The 16,964-nt window shown below is 36.6% G+C and overlaps 1 protein-coding gene across 2 annotated transcripts in view; it reads left to right on the top strand.

Annotated features, from left to right (window-relative positions):
- LOC149820660 (putative glutamyl endopeptidase, chloroplastic) overlaps window positions 1-16,454 on the top strand; it is a 39,330-nt gene extending 22,876 nt beyond the window's left edge. Inside the window, exons 8-16 of one of the 2 annotated variants that reach the window (XM_089983458.1) lie at window positions 11,268-11,564; window positions 11,674-12,132; window positions 12,355-12,420; window positions 13,625-13,685; window positions 13,775-13,924; window positions 14,034-14,171; window positions 15,126-15,436; window positions 15,897-15,974; window positions 16,234-16,454. In XM_089983458.1, the coding sequence (XP_089839584.1) occupies window positions 11,268-11,564; window positions 11,674-12,132; window positions 12,355-12,420; window positions 13,625-13,685; window positions 13,775-13,924; window positions 14,034-14,171; window positions 15,126-15,436; window position 15,897 (1,483 nt within the window). In that variant the 3' untranslated portion in view covers window positions 15,898-15,974; window positions 16,234-16,454. The remainder of the gene's footprint in view (window positions 1-11,267; window positions 11,565-11,673; window positions 12,133-12,354; window positions 12,421-13,624; window positions 13,686-13,774; window positions 13,925-14,033; window positions 14,172-15,125; window positions 15,437-15,896; window positions 15,975-16,233) is intronic. The other variant, XM_089983457.1, reaches the window with a different exon arrangement.
- Window positions 16,455-16,964: the final 510 nt, after the last annotated feature.

Genomic DNA, 16,964 nt, shown 5'->3' with positions numbered 1-16,964 from the left:
TCCGTTGAGACCAAGATAAATGCCAACATCATCAAATTTAAAAGGGCTTCCGAAGCTTGGGTATATCTTGAGAAAATGTACACCTCAATAGATTTATCCCACAAGTACTTTCTCCAAAAGAGGGCTTTGACTCTCCAACAAAATGACATGACCATTCGGGAGTACTTTGCCGAATTATCCGCTATTTGGGACGAGCTCGCAATTCTTGAACCTAAGTGGAGTGGTGAGGCAATCGAATTAAGGCACAAACAACTTGAGGAAGACCGGTTCTTTAATTTTTTAAATGGCCTTAGACCCGAATTTGAACAAGTTCGGTCCTCTCTTCTCTCCGCTTTCACATCTCTCTCGCTTGAAGATGTTATCACCAAGCTAAGTGGTGAAGAAACCCGTATGGGGATTGACAAAAATAATTTTAGCATTCTTGTTGCTTCCTCTACTCAAGAAGATGGTGAAATGGCTAATGCCGTGTCAAGACCGGGAAACAACATGAAAACCTATAGACCTCCTCATTTCAAGAATCAAGGTCAAGGAGGAAATGATCGATATGGCAAAAGAGACTATAGCAAAGTGACTTGCTACTATTGTAAAGAACCCGAACATATCAAACCTTTGTGTCCTAAATGGAAGAAATTGATTGCAACGGCTATGGCATCCCAAGTTGAAGAACGACCTTCTTCATCAAATGAGTCTCTTTCTCTTCAACAAATTGTAGAAGCACTCCAACCTCTTCTCAAGGGAGGCACTTCCAGAGCCGCTATGTCATCCTCTTCCCCCGGTAAGACATCTTGGCTTTTAGATTCCGGGGCATCCTTTCACATGACCCCTAGCTCTTGTTCTCTTTCAAATTTCTCTAAAAATTCTTTTCCATCTTTTGTCTCAACCGCGGACGGAACATCTCTTGAGATTAAAGGAGTAGGTAATTTTGAAAAACAAGACTTCTTTGTTCCAAAAATTCGTTTTATCCCAAACCTTAACTTAAATCTTCTTTCCGTCTCCCAACTCTCGGACCATGGTTGCGATATAAAATTCTCTTCTAATAAATGTTGGATACAGGATCGCCAGTCCGGGAGATTGATTGGGGAAGGCTCTAGAAGAGGAGACCTCTACTACGTAGATTTTCTTCAAGTTCCTAAGAGTCAATTTTGCAACGTCGTCCAAAACAAAGACATTCATGTATGGCATAAGAGATTGGGTCATCCCAATATTGTTAAAATCTCTTATTTACCTTTTGTTAAACATCTTTGTAAAAGTGACTTTTTGTGTAATGAATGCATTCTTGGGAAAATGAAATGTTTGCCTTTTCCTCAAAGATCCATGTTCACGACAAAACCATTTGAAATTGTCCATTCCGATGTATGGGGACCGGCTCCGGTAATGTCTAAAGGAGGATTTTCATATTATGTGATCTTTGTAGATGACTACACTAGGTTTTGTTGGATTTATTTCCTTAAACATAAACATGAAGTTTTCTCAACCTTTAAAAGTTTTCACACAATGATTTCAAATCAATTCAATGGATGTTTAAAAATTTTTAGGTCTGACTCTGGAGGAGAATACCTTTCAAATGAATTTAAAAGTTATCTTGAAAACTTTGGTATTCTTCACCAAAAATCTTGTCCGAAAACCCCTCAACAAAATGGGTTAGCCGAACGAAAGCACAAGCACATCATTGAAACAACCAGGACTTTACTCATTTCTCAAAACATTCCAAAAAATATCTGGGCTGAGGCAGCCCTTACTTCTGTCTATCTCATAAACAGACTCCCATCGAAGAATTTAAACAAAATTTCTCCCTTTGAAAAACTGTACGATAAGGAACCTGATTATAGCAGGTTAAGGGTCTTTGGGTGTAAATGTTTTGTTCTTACTGATAAGAATGACAAACTTTCTCCTAAAGCCATTCCTTGTGCCTTTCTTGGCTATTCCGAAACCCAAAAGGGGTTTCGTTGTTATGATATCAAAAGTGATAAATTATATGTTTCTAGAAATGTGAGTTTTTTGGAAAATGTTAGTGGGTTCGAACATAGTAACCCTCAAAATGAAAATATGGATTACTCATTTTTATTCGATTTACTGAATAAAGACGATGATACTAGTGATAATGAGTCAGATCAAAGTAACCCAAATGAATTTGAAACCGAGGAAAACTCCTTGCCTTCTTCGTCACATCAACATATTGACTTACCTAGAGACCCTATCACCTATACTCATAGAGATCAAAACAACTTTAGGAGTGCTCTTGACAGATATAGTAATGTCAGTCCCAGTGGTTCACAGAATGAAATAATCCCTCGTAGAACCGAAAGAAGTAGAAGGCCTCCTTCTAGGTTCATCTCCTATGACTCTTTTTCACCAAGATATAGAGCTTGCCTTAGTGCCATTCACTCCTATATAGAACCTAGAAATTTTGAAGAAGCACGAAAGTGCCCTGAATGAATTAATGCAATGGACAGTGAACTTGAGGCTCTGAGAAGAGCCAAAACTTGAGAGTTTCAACATCTTCCTAAAGGTAAGAAAACAATAGGATGCAGATGGGTTTTTAAAGTAAAAACTAAAAGTGATGGATCCCTTGAAAGGTATAAAGCTCGCTTGGTTGCAAAAGGATATAGTCAAGAATATGGTATTGACTATGAAGAAACTTTTGCTCCTGTAGCCCGTATGGTCACTGTCCGATGCCTGATAACCGTTGCCTCTATCAACAAATGGAACATCTATCAAATGGATGTTAAAAATGCATTTTTAAATGGTAATTTAAGTGAAGAAGTTTATATGGATGCTCCTCCTGGAATGGAGGCTCCTAAGGGAAAGGTACTTCGTCTTCAAAAAGCTCTCTATGGACTAAAACAAGCCCCCAAGGCTTGGTATGATAGATTTAACTCTGTTATGATTGAGAATGGTTTTTCCTCTTGTTTTACTGACACTGCTCTATTTGTTAGAAAATCCAATACAGGGATTGTTATTTTACTTCTGTATGTTGATGACATGCTCATCACTGGGAGTGACTCTAACAGGATTAAGAGTATAAAATCTATCTTAAAAGATAAATTTGAAATGTCTGACTTGGGTTTTCTAACTTATTTTTTGGGAATTGAAGTAGCATACTCTCTTAGAGGATACTTCTTATCTCAAACTAAACTTGCATCTGAGATCATTGACAAGTCAGGTATTACGGATGAGAAGCTTTGCGAAACTCCTGCGGTAGTAGGAGCAAAGATGAAAATTGATGATGGGGTTCCACTTTTGGATCCTACACCCTACAGACAGGTTGTAGGATCTCTGATGTATCTGAGTATTACCAGACCAGATATATCCCATGAAGTCCATACTGCAAGTCAGTTTCAGCATGCGCCTACATCCGTTCACATGAGTGTCATCTTACGAGTCGTAAGATACATAAAGGGTACTCTAAACAAGGGAGTTTTTCTGTCATCTTCTTCAGATTTAAAATTAATCGCTTATACTGATTCTGATTGGGGAGGTGACCCAAATAACCGTCACTCCACCACTGGTTTTTGTGTATTCTTAGGTGACTCACTGATTTCATGGAGATGCAATAAGCAACAAAAGGTGTCACTCTCCTCAACAGAAGCTGAATATCGTGCCATGGCAACTACTACCATGGAGATTGTTTGGATTCATCAACTGCTTGAAGACATGGGAGTCACAATAGAAGGGCCCACCAAGCTGTGTTGCGACAACAAGAGCGCAATTTACATTGCGAAAAACCACACATTCCATGAGCGGACCAAACACATTGAAATGGACTGTCACTACGTTCGTGAAGCATATCTCCGAGGAGTCATTGATCTTCCTTATGTTACGTCTGAATATCAGTTGGCAGACTTCTTTACCAAAGCCTTGTGTGCTCCGCGGTTCAAGTTCCTTCTTGGCAAACTATCGGTCATCCTGCCCTAAGTTTGAGGGGGGGTGTTAAATTATGTAACTCAATCTTGTAACTTCGTATATATATGTTACATATATAAGGTAATACATATACATATATATAATATATGTATATGTATCTACCTATTATATATGTAAAATATATATATAATTCTATCTTTAGTCTTAGGGGTAGTTTAGACATTTTTACACATATTCTTTTTCGAATATGTTTTGTAATTTCTTTTTCCCTTTTTTATTTTTCTTTTTTCATTTAATAAATACCTTGTACCTACCTTGGGAGGGGCCCAACACACTAGTCGTTGGACCCCTCCAACGGTCACATTTGTGACCGTTGGAGGGGCTCCAACGACTATGTGGAGCCCCTTCCAAGGTCTCCTTTAGCCCTATAAATATGGGCACTCTCTCTTGTATTTAGTAGTGGTTGTTGGGATTTATTGCCCAACCATTTTAGTGTTTATAAAACTTATGAGTGCATTTGCACTTTTGTGATTTCGTATTTTGTGCTTTTGGTGCACAAGTGTTCCAAGTGTTCTTGGTGTGTGTATGCTTGCACATTTATATCGTTCCTTTGACTTTAGTATCTTGTTGAAGATACTTTTACAGCCTGGCCATCTAAATGAGCTGGAAATCATAGGTGTGAGTCATGTTGACTCAATCAGACCTCATAGATGTGTTTATTCTGGTCCAAATGTTAGGAATCAACTTCTGGATAATGTTTTTCTTTTGAAAAAGCATGATTTTATGAGCTGGGAAATCTTGATACTTTGTTGGCTATTGATTTTTAAAGCCTTCCAAAAACCTGTCTATGTGTTATAATCAGATGATCCAAAAGCTGGTTTCCGCCATTCCGCCAACCAAACCATTAAATCACATCTCTAAGGTTAGTTCACATAGAACTAGTCATTTTCAACCGCTGTTTCGCAAATCAGACTTTGCAGATGTGTTCAGCATGGTCCATTTGCTAGGTGTGTACACTTGGATTGTGTTTTTTTCAATGAAAAAATACATTCTTTTGAGGCTTGAATATTTACGAAAATTATAGGCTATTGATTTTCAAGCTCTAAAACGACCTGCTCACGTGTTGAAATCAATGTTGTAATTATCGTCATATCTGTTATCGTCGCAAAATTTTTCTCGTCTTCCCTTCCTTGTGGAAGAGAAAGGGAAATGCTTTCGCGATTCAAACTTGACCGGATTTTGGAAAATGTTTTGAAATACTCGCCTTCGTTTTGAAAATTGCGGGAAAATCCATGGGATGGGGCTCGACCTGTCGGTACGAGGTTCGACCGTTCCTGCCGCCTTTAACAGGGGTAATCGAACCAAGGACCAAAATTGTGCTTGACATAGTTAAATCATCAAAAATCGTGTTCTATCCTAAATGCACAGAGAATTCAGGCATGTGCTATGAGATTTGGTAAAATATAAGTTGGAAAAACATGATGTATGCTTGGAAAATATTTGGAGTTGAAAAATATTTCTCAAGGAAAGTCAATTTCTCAGGAAATTCAGATGAAAGGGGTTTTTAAATCACGAGAAAGTTCATAAAGGTGTGGGAAAATCATGAATGGATGAAAATCCTGAGAAAATGAAAAGAATTCTTGAGAAAACATTTGAAGAGAAAATGCTTGTCAGGAAAAGCTTCAAGTTTTGAAAGATTTCTTAAAAAAATGATTGAAATTCATTGGAAAATTCTTTGGAGAGGGAGAATTGAAACTCGGGAAACTGAAATCCTAAGAATCTTAGCCTTGAAACACTTGGAAATCGATTTTGATCTTTGAGAAAGGTGAGAGACTTCTTTTGAAGATCTTGAGAAAATAACCTTTTCCATGGAAAACTGTGGAAAAACTTGACTTGGGAAAACCGATTTTGAAAGATTCTCAGAGTTTCTTGAGAAATCGATTTCTTGAGAATGAAATTTTCTTAAGAAAATCATGAGAAAACCAATGATTTCATGATGCAAATGATATGAGTGAATGAATGCACTTTGAAAGATTTTCTAAGAAATTTGTTGGAAAAATATGTATTAAGTCAAAATAAATCCTTCACATATTCTGACTGTGGCCATGAACATGTTCAGAGCTTAATTGATTTAATGCACAATACTTTGCAAAATTGGAAATATGATGTGCATTTTAAGATAGCCTAAGAGTGTAGGCTCAATGTGACTGGTAGAGAAATGATGGATCTGGGTCTCGTTCATATTCCGACTAGGGCCGTAAATATGGATTCCACCGAGTTCATTAACTCCCTAAGAGTTGGTGCACGTGCCATTCATGTACATCCATGGTGCTTTTGAAATAAAATGCATGAATCACATAAACAGGATATTGCAGGAATTTAAACTATATGATATGCATCCTAGTTTAAGCAGAAAATTAAATATCTTATTTCAAAATTTACATTATTACATCACTAAATAAATGAAATAAAAGGAAATTGCAGACTTCAGTTCCTTCTTTGAAATGCCCCTGCCAAGCTTGAAATGGAGTTAGTTCAAATATGTGGGTTTTTCCAAGATTTTCAATAATATTATGAAACTATTGGACTTAATTGGATATAAACCCTATTCTCATGCTTCCTTGATATTTGAAATGATGTAAATTCAAGAAATCCAGTAAGAAATAGTTTTTGAAACTCGAAATTGTGGTCAAAATGACCAAAATACCCCTAATATTAAGGTTACACCTTTAAAATCAGGGTTTTTTAAAGGAAATTTTGATAAAATTGAGATTTTGAAATTCAAATTGAAACAAATGATGATGAAATGTAGTATGAGGCATGATGACATGCTGCTAAACACATTAGGACTGTAAAATCAGAATTTTGACATGCTATCATTCATAAAAAAAAATAACGAATTTCGCTTGATTTCGCTTGGATCAGGGTCTTGCGGGGCCCTGTTTTGATGATATGGCTAAACCGAGCATCAAATGAATTCCAAATGCTATCAAATTCGGTATGAAGAATCTACCTATTCTGATAAATAGCCTAGAATGCTAAAACTCACGAAATGACATGGTTTAAATGCTAAAATTTAAAGAAAATCCTAAAAAGGGAGAATTTCGCCTACGGACCCGAACCAAATGCAACACTTAATGCAGTAATACGATAATTCCACCATAGAAACATCTGAGATTTTGCAGACTGCTAAATGACATGAAAATAAGCAATTTTGCCTTTTACAACCCCGGGATTTGAACTACGGTGAGTTCGGTAACGAGAATTTGGTTCTGACGGAGGCAAAATCAACCCGATCTGATGTAAAATTGCATAAAAACTAGCATCCTACCATAGAAATTTTTGATATTTAACTGAGGAACTAACGACACACAAAAAAAACTTTCATTTTTATGATTTCGGCATTTGATCAACAGGAACAGAGATAAAAATACGACTTTTCATGCTTAAATCAACATAGCAGATAAATATCATAAAACAGGAGACTGACAAGAAAAATCTGAAACAGATGCCAAAACTGTTCTAAAAATCATAAGCTTTCAGATGCAAACAGAGGACATTCCGAATATGACATTCACTTTTTACAGATTCGGATTTGGAGCAATACCTAAAGAGAACCAATCGCCTTAAGTCGATCCAAAATCTCAGAGACCCAAATCAGGCTCTGACACGTGTCCCGAACTCTCAGATTTTTGTCAGACATCAAAAAAATTCAGAAAAATCTGAGAAAATCATCTTAAATACTAGACAACATCCCGAGTTCAGGACATTTTTTGGATCGAAAATCGGATCTCATATGAAAGAGATCTCGATTTTACAAGTCGGAAGTAAATTTTCAAAACGCCTCCCGGGTAACAAAATCCGACCTACCATTTTGAACATTTACTGCAGTAAATAAATTCAAATCATTCCGAATTTTTGGCAGATTGCTAGGGACATCTAGGGACGCGTACTGTGATTTTTTTGGCATTTTTAAAGAAAAATAAATACATGAAATGACGTGTGGACTGACTGACAAAAACAGAGAGTTACTGAAACTGAGCAGAATTGAAATAAACACCGAATTAAACCTAATTAACTTATAAAACATGCTAAATTAATGAAATAAAATATAAATTAAATCTAACTAAATGCATGAATGCTAGAAATCATCAAAGAAGCATAATTATATTTTTTTGATATACGTCGTTTTATGAGAATAGCTCGATCCATCATTTGGACGAGCCTTTTCTTCAAAACGAAAATACAAATCAAGACAAAGGCATTATTTCGATAAAATCAATTAGAATAGAGACTCACCTTGTGTTCTTTTGCTGCTTTGACACCTCAGAGACGGGCGACTACCTTGATGAGGGACTCCAGAGAGGGCGTGAATTCAGAGGGAAACAGAGAAAGGAAAAATTGACATTCTAAATTGAAGTTCAGATCTCAAGCAGGAGCTCCCCTAGGCTGGGCGTGGAGCCTTGTATTTATAGAAATTTTTGAAATTCAAAGAGGCTTAATATGAGCCCTCCATGTGGCGCCATCTCAGAGGGTATTGTCTTGGAGTTTGAAATTCAAATTCTGCTTTATTCTGGAAGGAGGAGAGACTGCCATGTGGCACCATCTCAGAGCATCCACATTGACAAGTGTCAGAAGCTGGACGAGGCTCTCCAAATGGCGCCGCCTCAGGAGGCATTTGAATTTTAAATTGGGTTGGCTCTGGAAGGATGGAAGGTGGCCATGTGGCGCCACTTCAGGGTGGCTCCTACAGTGACATGTGGCAAGAGGGAGGAAAAGGAGGGAAAGGGACACGTGGCACCATCTCAAAAAATGAATTTAGGAAGGAGACTTCAGGATTTGCGCCACCTCAGCCTGGAGTTTAAATATTTGAATTGTTGCTTTTTCTGAAGGAGGCAGAAAGAGACACGTGTCCCTTGCTTTTTCTGAGAAGAGCAGAGGGTGACATGTGTCACTTGCTTTTTCTGAGAAAAGCAGGGAGTGACATGTGTCACTTACTTTTTCTGAGAAGAGCAGAGAATGACATGTGTCACTTGCTTTTTCTGAGGAAAGCAGGGTGTGACATGTGTCACTTGCTTTTTCTGAGAAGAGCAGGGAATGACACGTGTCTGCTGCAGGAGAGAATACCTCAGATGGCGCCACCTCAGAAGGAGACAACTCTACTTTTTCTGGACAAGGCAACACATGACACGTGGCATCTCCTGGTGACCTTGGAATGACACATGGCACAGGGTGAAGATGGTGGACACTGACACGTGGCATGGAATGAAGAGGATGTCTAATGACATGTGGCAGCATCTTAAGGTGGCCCCACACTGACACGTGTCGGAGGATGGAAGGAGATAGAAAATGACCTGTGGCGCCACCCCTAGGTGAACCCCACGCTGACATATGGCAGAGCAATGGAAGGAGAGAGAAAATGGTCCAGTGGCGCCAATCCAGGGACAAGGCTCCTATATTTTTGGGTTTTTCAAAACTTAGGATTTTCAAAAGAAAAGCCTATGTGACACCACCTCAATGTGGGTCCCACATTGCTTCTTTATTGAAAATAAGGACAAGACAACAAAGCCTCTTTTTTGGAATTTTCATAAAATCTAGACTAATTGGCAAAACAGAAATTTTGAAAAGAGATGGCCCCTGTAGGGCGATTTTGTAAAAGGAAGATATTTGAAATTGTTTGACAAAAGGGCAAAATCTGATATGAAAGGGCTAGAATCAAAATCCTTATCGAAAATTATCCAGATTGTTTTCCTGAGAAAATATTTTGAAATTCAGAGTCCTGGGGGTAAAATGGGAAAATTGATAATTTTGAAGACCCAGGGTTTTGAAATTGATTTTAAAAAGAGTTGAAATTCAAATCTGGATTGAAAATTTTGAAATCGAGAGTTCTGGATCTCGAAATGACATGTTGTGCAGTGCAGTGATATTTAATGCTCATGCAATGCTATGCAATGACATGTCTTATGAAATATAATCTTGAATCAGGATTTAAAGATTCCCGTCTCCTGTCAGGAGTAGAATTTTGAACATCTGAGCTAAAATAGAGAAATTTTGAGAGTTCAGATGCAATTTGGACTTTTGCAAGTTCCGATTTCAGAAAATGACCATTTTGCCCTTCAGCGATTTCAAAGGCTGGATGATGATGCTTGGTGGAAATGTCGGAGAGGTGAATGAAAATTTGGGGTGTTTACAATATCCTGTATTGAAAGGGCTGGCAATATGGATGTATCTTAAGATACGGAAAAAATCTCATTTTAAAAATCACAAAAAATAAAAAATACACAAAAAAACAGGAAATTTTCAAAAAAATAGAAATTTTTGAAAAATCATAAAATAAAATAGAAAATAGAAATCAAATTCAGGCATTATGAAACTATAACATGTGAAATGATAACAAACTAACAACTGACCAAACATAAGGTTTACTATTAAAGAGTCACATTAGATAACAAACAAAAGAAAAAGGTGGAGTAAACAAATTATAACAATCACTTAATACGAAAATAAAATAAAATTTAGAATAGCTTTATTACAACAATGTATCCATTACATTTCTCAAAAGAGTCTGAAATTAAATATTAAAAAGTAAAAAAAAAGAAAGTAATATGTCATTTCTAAGTAGTAGGCATTAAAAAACATGAAGTTTCATAATGTCTTCATTAATTAGTTTCACTAATTACAATAAGCACAAGAGTTAAATAATGTGTGTTCTTCCATAATAATATTTGTTTTACTTATCTTCTTTCTTGTAATCACAACAAATTAAGAAGAAACTTCTATTTTTTTGTTTGCATAGCTTATCAAATAAGTGAATAGAACTCTACTAAAGTTTTATTTATGTAAAAAGTTGTCACTAAAAGTAACAGATAATTCAAAACAAATTACTTGAAAATTTTCAACACAAAAAAGTGAAAAATTGCGTGTATCATATGATACAGTGCAATATGGGCCGATACAATACATTTTCTAATCCAGGGGGTTATATCGTATCACATGGACTAGTGATACTGCAATACACCTTATCGTACCATACGATACTATACTGATAACACTGGTTGAAATCAGATGATTCAAGAGTGATTCCAACAAAACCAAGCATGTAGATCACATCCTTATGGTCAAATTTCAAAAAAAAAAAAAATAAAAACCCCTGAAAATCTCAATTCATGTGAAACTGGTTTACACCAAACAGTTTATATATATATATATATATATATATATATATATATATATATATATATATATATATATATATATATAGAGAGAGAGAGAGAGAGAGAGAGAGAGAGAGAGAGAGAGCTCATGATTTCAGTCTCTGTTGAGAATATTAGGTTTCTAAACATTTATTACCCATCTTTGTTCAGAATCTTAGATTTGACATTTCTGATATTTTCTCCTTGCAGTGGCATTTCTTGGTGTGATGACTCCTTGGCATTAGTTTACGAATCCTGGTATAAGACAAGGCGTACTAGAACATGGGTTATAGCTCCTGGGAATAAAGAAGTGAATCTGCGCATATTGTTTGATAGATCATCGGAAGACGCGTACTCTGATCCTGGCTCTCCTGTGTTGAGGAGAACATCCGCTGGAACCTATGTCATAGCAAAGATTAAAAAGGATGATGAAGGGACGTATATTTTGCTGAATGGAAGTGGGGCAACACCTGAAGGGAACATCCCATTTCTTGATTTATTTGAGATGTATGTTCTTACAAACAGTTATTATTTTTTTATTTCATGAAAAGTAATAGATGTTGCATCCTGAGCTTTTTCGATATCAAGATGGAGACTAAATTATTTCTATCCACAGAAATACTGGCAACAAGGAGCGAATATGGCATAGTGACAAGGAAAAATACTATGAAACAGTTGTGGCATTAATGTCAGACCAGAATGACAGTGATTTGCCTATTGACCAACTGAGAATATTGACTTCCAAGGAATCAAAAACTGAAAACCCTCAGTATTATTTAGTGAGTTGGCCGGATAAAAAAATTCACCAAATTACACAATTTCCTCATCCGTATCCACAACTGGCTAATTTGCAGAAAGAGCTGATTAAATACCAACGCAAGGACAGTGTTCAGCTTACTGCTACTCTATACTTGCCTCCAAATTATGATCCTTCTAAGGATGGGCCTCTTCCTTGTTTGTTTTGGTCTTACCCTGGAGAGTTTAAGAGTAAAGATGCAGCTGGACAAGTCCGTGGTTCCCCCAATGAGTTTGCAGGAATAGGTCCAACATCAGCCCTTCTTTGGCTAACTAGAGGGTACTGTGATATATTCCCTTTATTTCTGATGCATCTTTTGTATACATTTATTTGATGGCTGTCTTGATATTATGGTATCTCTTACTGTTGCTTATGCTATACATGTTGGCATGACCGTATCTTTAGTGCAGTTTATCTCGGACATATAGTATAAGATCTTTTTTCCCTTTCTATACATCGTTTGGATACTTTTTGGAGATAATTGTAAATGTAACCTTGCAGGTTTGCTATATTATCTGGACCAACAATCCCAATCATCGGAGAGGGTGATGAGGAGGCAAATGACAGGTAATTTAACCATCTCATTCGACATTGCTTGCTTGTTTCATCATAATATGCTTTTTTTCTTCTATGAAATCACAATCCATCCTAAGTATTTAATAGTTCACTGATCTCAGATCTTGATTTAAGAGTGCTTCCTCACAACATCTTATCAGTATCAAGATGCTATGTCCCTTTTTCACTACTGCAACCATGATCCTGTGACTAGTTCCAGTCATCTTTTTTTTATTTTACAGGGGCATGTTAAGGGTGTTAAGAGTTATGTATAATGTATTACCACTTGTGTGCTACCCTTATCCATCTGTACATGGTATTGTTTTTAAGGGTATTCATGTACTTTTTAACTTTACTGTATTTTACCAAAGTTGTAAGGGAATTTTAGGAAATAATATGTTAGGGTGAGGGGGTCAACCCCTTTTTCATTGTAGTAACGCTTCTTTCTCACTTAATGAAGTTCATCTTCTTCTATTTGCTTCTCTTTGCTTCTATTCCTCCTCTTTGTTTCTTCTTGCTGAACAAAGGGCATGTACCTTCTCTAACAATGACAATCAGCAGAAAACTATGATGGACTCTTTGTTTGGAAAAGTTTATGTATCATGCTTAACAGTCTTGGTGTGTTGATCCTTTTCGAGTATATGAGATAATGAGAGAAACCCGGCAACTTCATCTGTAAATTTATTGGAGAAACCTAGATTACATAAAATGGGCCTTGCATTTTCTTGAAGACCTAGCAATGGAGATTTTGTTTATGCAGTTGAGGCTCATGCTCCAGGTTCAATAATGTCATTAATTAAATCGCTTGATAATCTGGCTACAAATTTGTAAATGCCGTTCATGTATGTTTTTGAAATTAAACTATTAGGCAACTCAAGTGACACAAGGAAGTTTTAAGAACTTGGAATAACTGAGAATATGATCAAATTTAAGATGAATAAGAAAAAGGTTGAAAGTGATATAGTTCTATTCTTTGTCTTTTTTCAAATAAAAACATTCAGTTTAATCTACCATGTCAAAATAAAGTTTGATTTGTTTGAACAGTATCCTGCTTTAGTAATCTTCTCTTGTACCACTGTCACACGGAAGAAGTAAAGTAGCTCTGCCATGGACATATTTCAGTTGTTGCTATTGTTTTATATTGTCTTTAGGTTTATATGGTCCATATCTGCTCTTGTTTGTACTAAATCAATGCCTTCTATTGGTCGATGAACAGGTATGTTGAGCAGTTGGTTGCTAGTGCAGAGGCTGCAGTTGATGAAGTTGTACGGAGAGGGGTAAGTTGTACAAATTTGTTCTCTGACATTACTGTGGTAATCCTGACATGCATGCTACGTACCATATATTGAAAGAGATGTTTCTACAGGTGGCTCATCCAAATAAAATAGCAGTTGGTGGGCATTCTTATGGCGCATTTATGACAGCAAACCTTTTGGCACATGCACCTCATCTCTTCAGTTGTGGCATTGCTCGCTCTGGTGCCTACAATAGAACACTTACACCATTTGGTTTTCAGGTAGTTTACACCTACTGCCAGATGTCAACTTATGATACAAACATCCTCTCAGGCATGGCATTATGCCATCATCAAGAAATATGTATGTTCTGACCATGTGACTTTACAGAATGAGGATAGAACACTTTGGGAAGCAACTAATACATACGTCGAGATGAGCCCATTCATGTCTGCTAACAAAATCAAGAAGCCCATTTTGCTTGTTCATGGGGAAGAGGATAACAATCCAGGAACACTGACAATGCAGGTATGAAGGATTTAAGACCACGACTCCTCACTAATGAATGGGGTGCACATAATTGCATAATAACTCACGTTTTTAGCTTTCAAGGCCTTTCAAGGCTTTTTCTTTGCCTGATCTCTTGCTTCTTTTACTCAGCTCTGTCTGAGCATGTCACTGACCTAAAGAGCTGAAGAAAGGAAGTGTCATTACGATCAGATCTATGATGTCCCCAAACTTTTAGGACTACCTTAGGATGTTATTCATGTGATATTGTATCCGCCACATAAATTTAGTTCATTCACCCAAAGTTCATTCATACACACATTTATGCACCTGAATTGGCTTTTAAGACAGTAATAATATAAGCATGGAGCAAAGAGATATAATGGGAATGCTATTTGAATCTACATATATATGTTGTATATAATATGTGATAATAAAGTTATGGATTTTGACACGTATGTAGATACCTGCTTGCTTTGCCGGCTAGGCTGAAGCCAGCATATCTTTTGCTAGAATGGGCTTTGTCCAACAAGTGGCTTGTTGTGCTGGTGCTGTTGGAGAAATCCTGCTTTATGATGGCCAGTACTTTAGACCAATTGGGCAACATGTGAGAATCAAATAGTATTTTTGGGGGATTTGAACCAAGACCTCTACCAATCCAGCTATTGTGTTTGACCAACCCAGACAAATAAACTTGCATATTCTGATTAACAATTTAGTATTATTCAGTATGGCCAGTGGACAAGTACTGTATTGTAGTATACAATATAATGTCCAAGTAAGCAACAATATATTATTGCACGTTATACGTGATGCTCAAAACATCCAGCTCCATACACAAATATGCTTTAATCTGTTCCACACTTTGGCATTTGATGATTGTTACTGAGTAATTGTTGTTGTTATTGTTATTCTTCTTATGGTTATTGGAAAATTGGTTGATCCAGCTTTTCTTTTTATTTTGCTTCGGTTCAGTCGGATAGATTTTTCAATGCTCTGAAAGGGCATGGTGCACTCTGCCGACTTGTGGTTCTTCCATTTGAGAGTCATGGCTACAATGCACGTGAGAGTATCATGCATCTTCTATGGGAGACCGATCGCTGGCTTCAGATGTATTGTGTGAACGCTTCAGATAAAACTGAAGATCTTGGTTCTCGTAAGGTTGATGAGAGCAAAACTCAGAATGATTCTCAAGGGAAAGTTCTTTCAGCCAGTGGGGGAGGTGGGCCTGGCAAGGACGGACCAGAACAGGAAGGAGTGTTATCATCTCCAAGGGCATCACTGTGGTAATTTCTTGTTAGACCTTTGATGCTTTCAGTTTTTTATGCCCAAATCTCATTATGCTCATTTCTTGTATTCTTAATAAATCTTATTGCTATTTATTATTAAATTAAATGGCATTGCACAATTCCTTTTTTTTTTTTGATGTCTCTGAATAGCATTCATGACTTTTGTTGTTATTTTGGTTTTGGCTACAAATTTGACTAACAAGATCCACTTTCACTTTATTCACGTCCATGGCATTCATTTGTTAACCAGATGAACACTGAAAGGTGGAAGCTGGTTTCATTTCATATTACATGCATATAAAAATGCTTTAGAATGATGAAAATGGTAAAATATTGTAAAAAAACAAGCAGGGGAAAAAACATGATAGCCATTTTGTAATCATTTCTCCATGTGGTGATGCTTACATAGTTCTGCTCAAAACATGCATTGGGCTGTCTCTATCGTGGGGTGTTACAGAAGCACCATATCTTAATATAACCTTCAGTTCCAATATCAGTAATTGGTGTGTGCAAGTGATGTAGCAATGGTTAGCAGGTGTGCTCTCTCTCTCTCTCTCTCTCTCTCTCTCTCTCTCTCTCTCTCTCTCTCTCTCTTGTATGCGTGTATTTTATTTTTTTCAGCTTATGATGTTTTTGTCGAGAGTTTAATCTGATCTATCCACTGTCCAAAGTATCCGGATTGTATTTTAAATCCACTAAGCATATTATTCTGTGGATAAGCCTGCTACATTTTTAGCCATGCCTGACAAGAATAAGCCGGATCCTGGTTTGATGGTGTTCCAACCATCTTGCAGAACCAGGGTGCCAAGTTAAAATTTCAAAACTTGGACAGGGGAGCTGCACCACTGATACAGGAATTGAAGCGGGCTTTGGAACAGTTTTCATTGATTGTGCTTATACAATAATGTGTGCATTATTTATCATCGATGGATCTTATTCTTTTATGTGAACACACTGTAATTGGACACAAACTGCACAATCAAATAAAAGCAAAGATGTCTGGTGTAACAATAAATTTGTCAAGTGCTTCCTGAGAAAATTTCACCCTCTTCATTTTTAGACATGTTTCTTTTTACTGGGTTATTTACAAAACTTACACAAAAAAATTATAATTCAGTTTCGTACCCAAAAGATTTGGTAATTCAAATGCATACCTCATTTATGTTATGGTTAACCAAAAACGTATCTGTGGTCAACCCCTAAGTTGGCCTTTCTTATTTTCACTCAAATTCATGATTTTATCCTTGAAAAAGTCTATTTTACCCTTATGAGAGTAAAATGGGGAAAGAGAAGCGAATTGGGTAAACTTGGTATAATTTTTAGATTTATTAATTATTTAATTATGATTAAAGGGAGAATAGATAACAGGATATGAATTCGAATAGCTGAAGATAAAACTATCAGGTATGATTTTGAATTCTAGGTATTTTTTAAGTATGAACTAGAATTAGCAGGCAAAGTTGGGTGTGTTTTCTGAAAATAACCCTTTTGGATGGATGTGCATATGTTATGTCTATGACCACAT

This window comes from Nuphar pumila, chromosome 12 (assembly GCF_984573655.1).
Source record: "Nuphar pumila chromosome 12, dmNupPumi1.hap1.1, whole genome shotgun sequence".
Lineage (NCBI taxonomy): Eukaryota > Viridiplantae > Streptophyta > Magnoliopsida > Nymphaeales > Nymphaeaceae > Nuphar > Nuphar pumila.
Note: the sequence above shows the minus strand (reverse complement) of the source record. Positions and strands in the feature narration are given on the sequence as shown.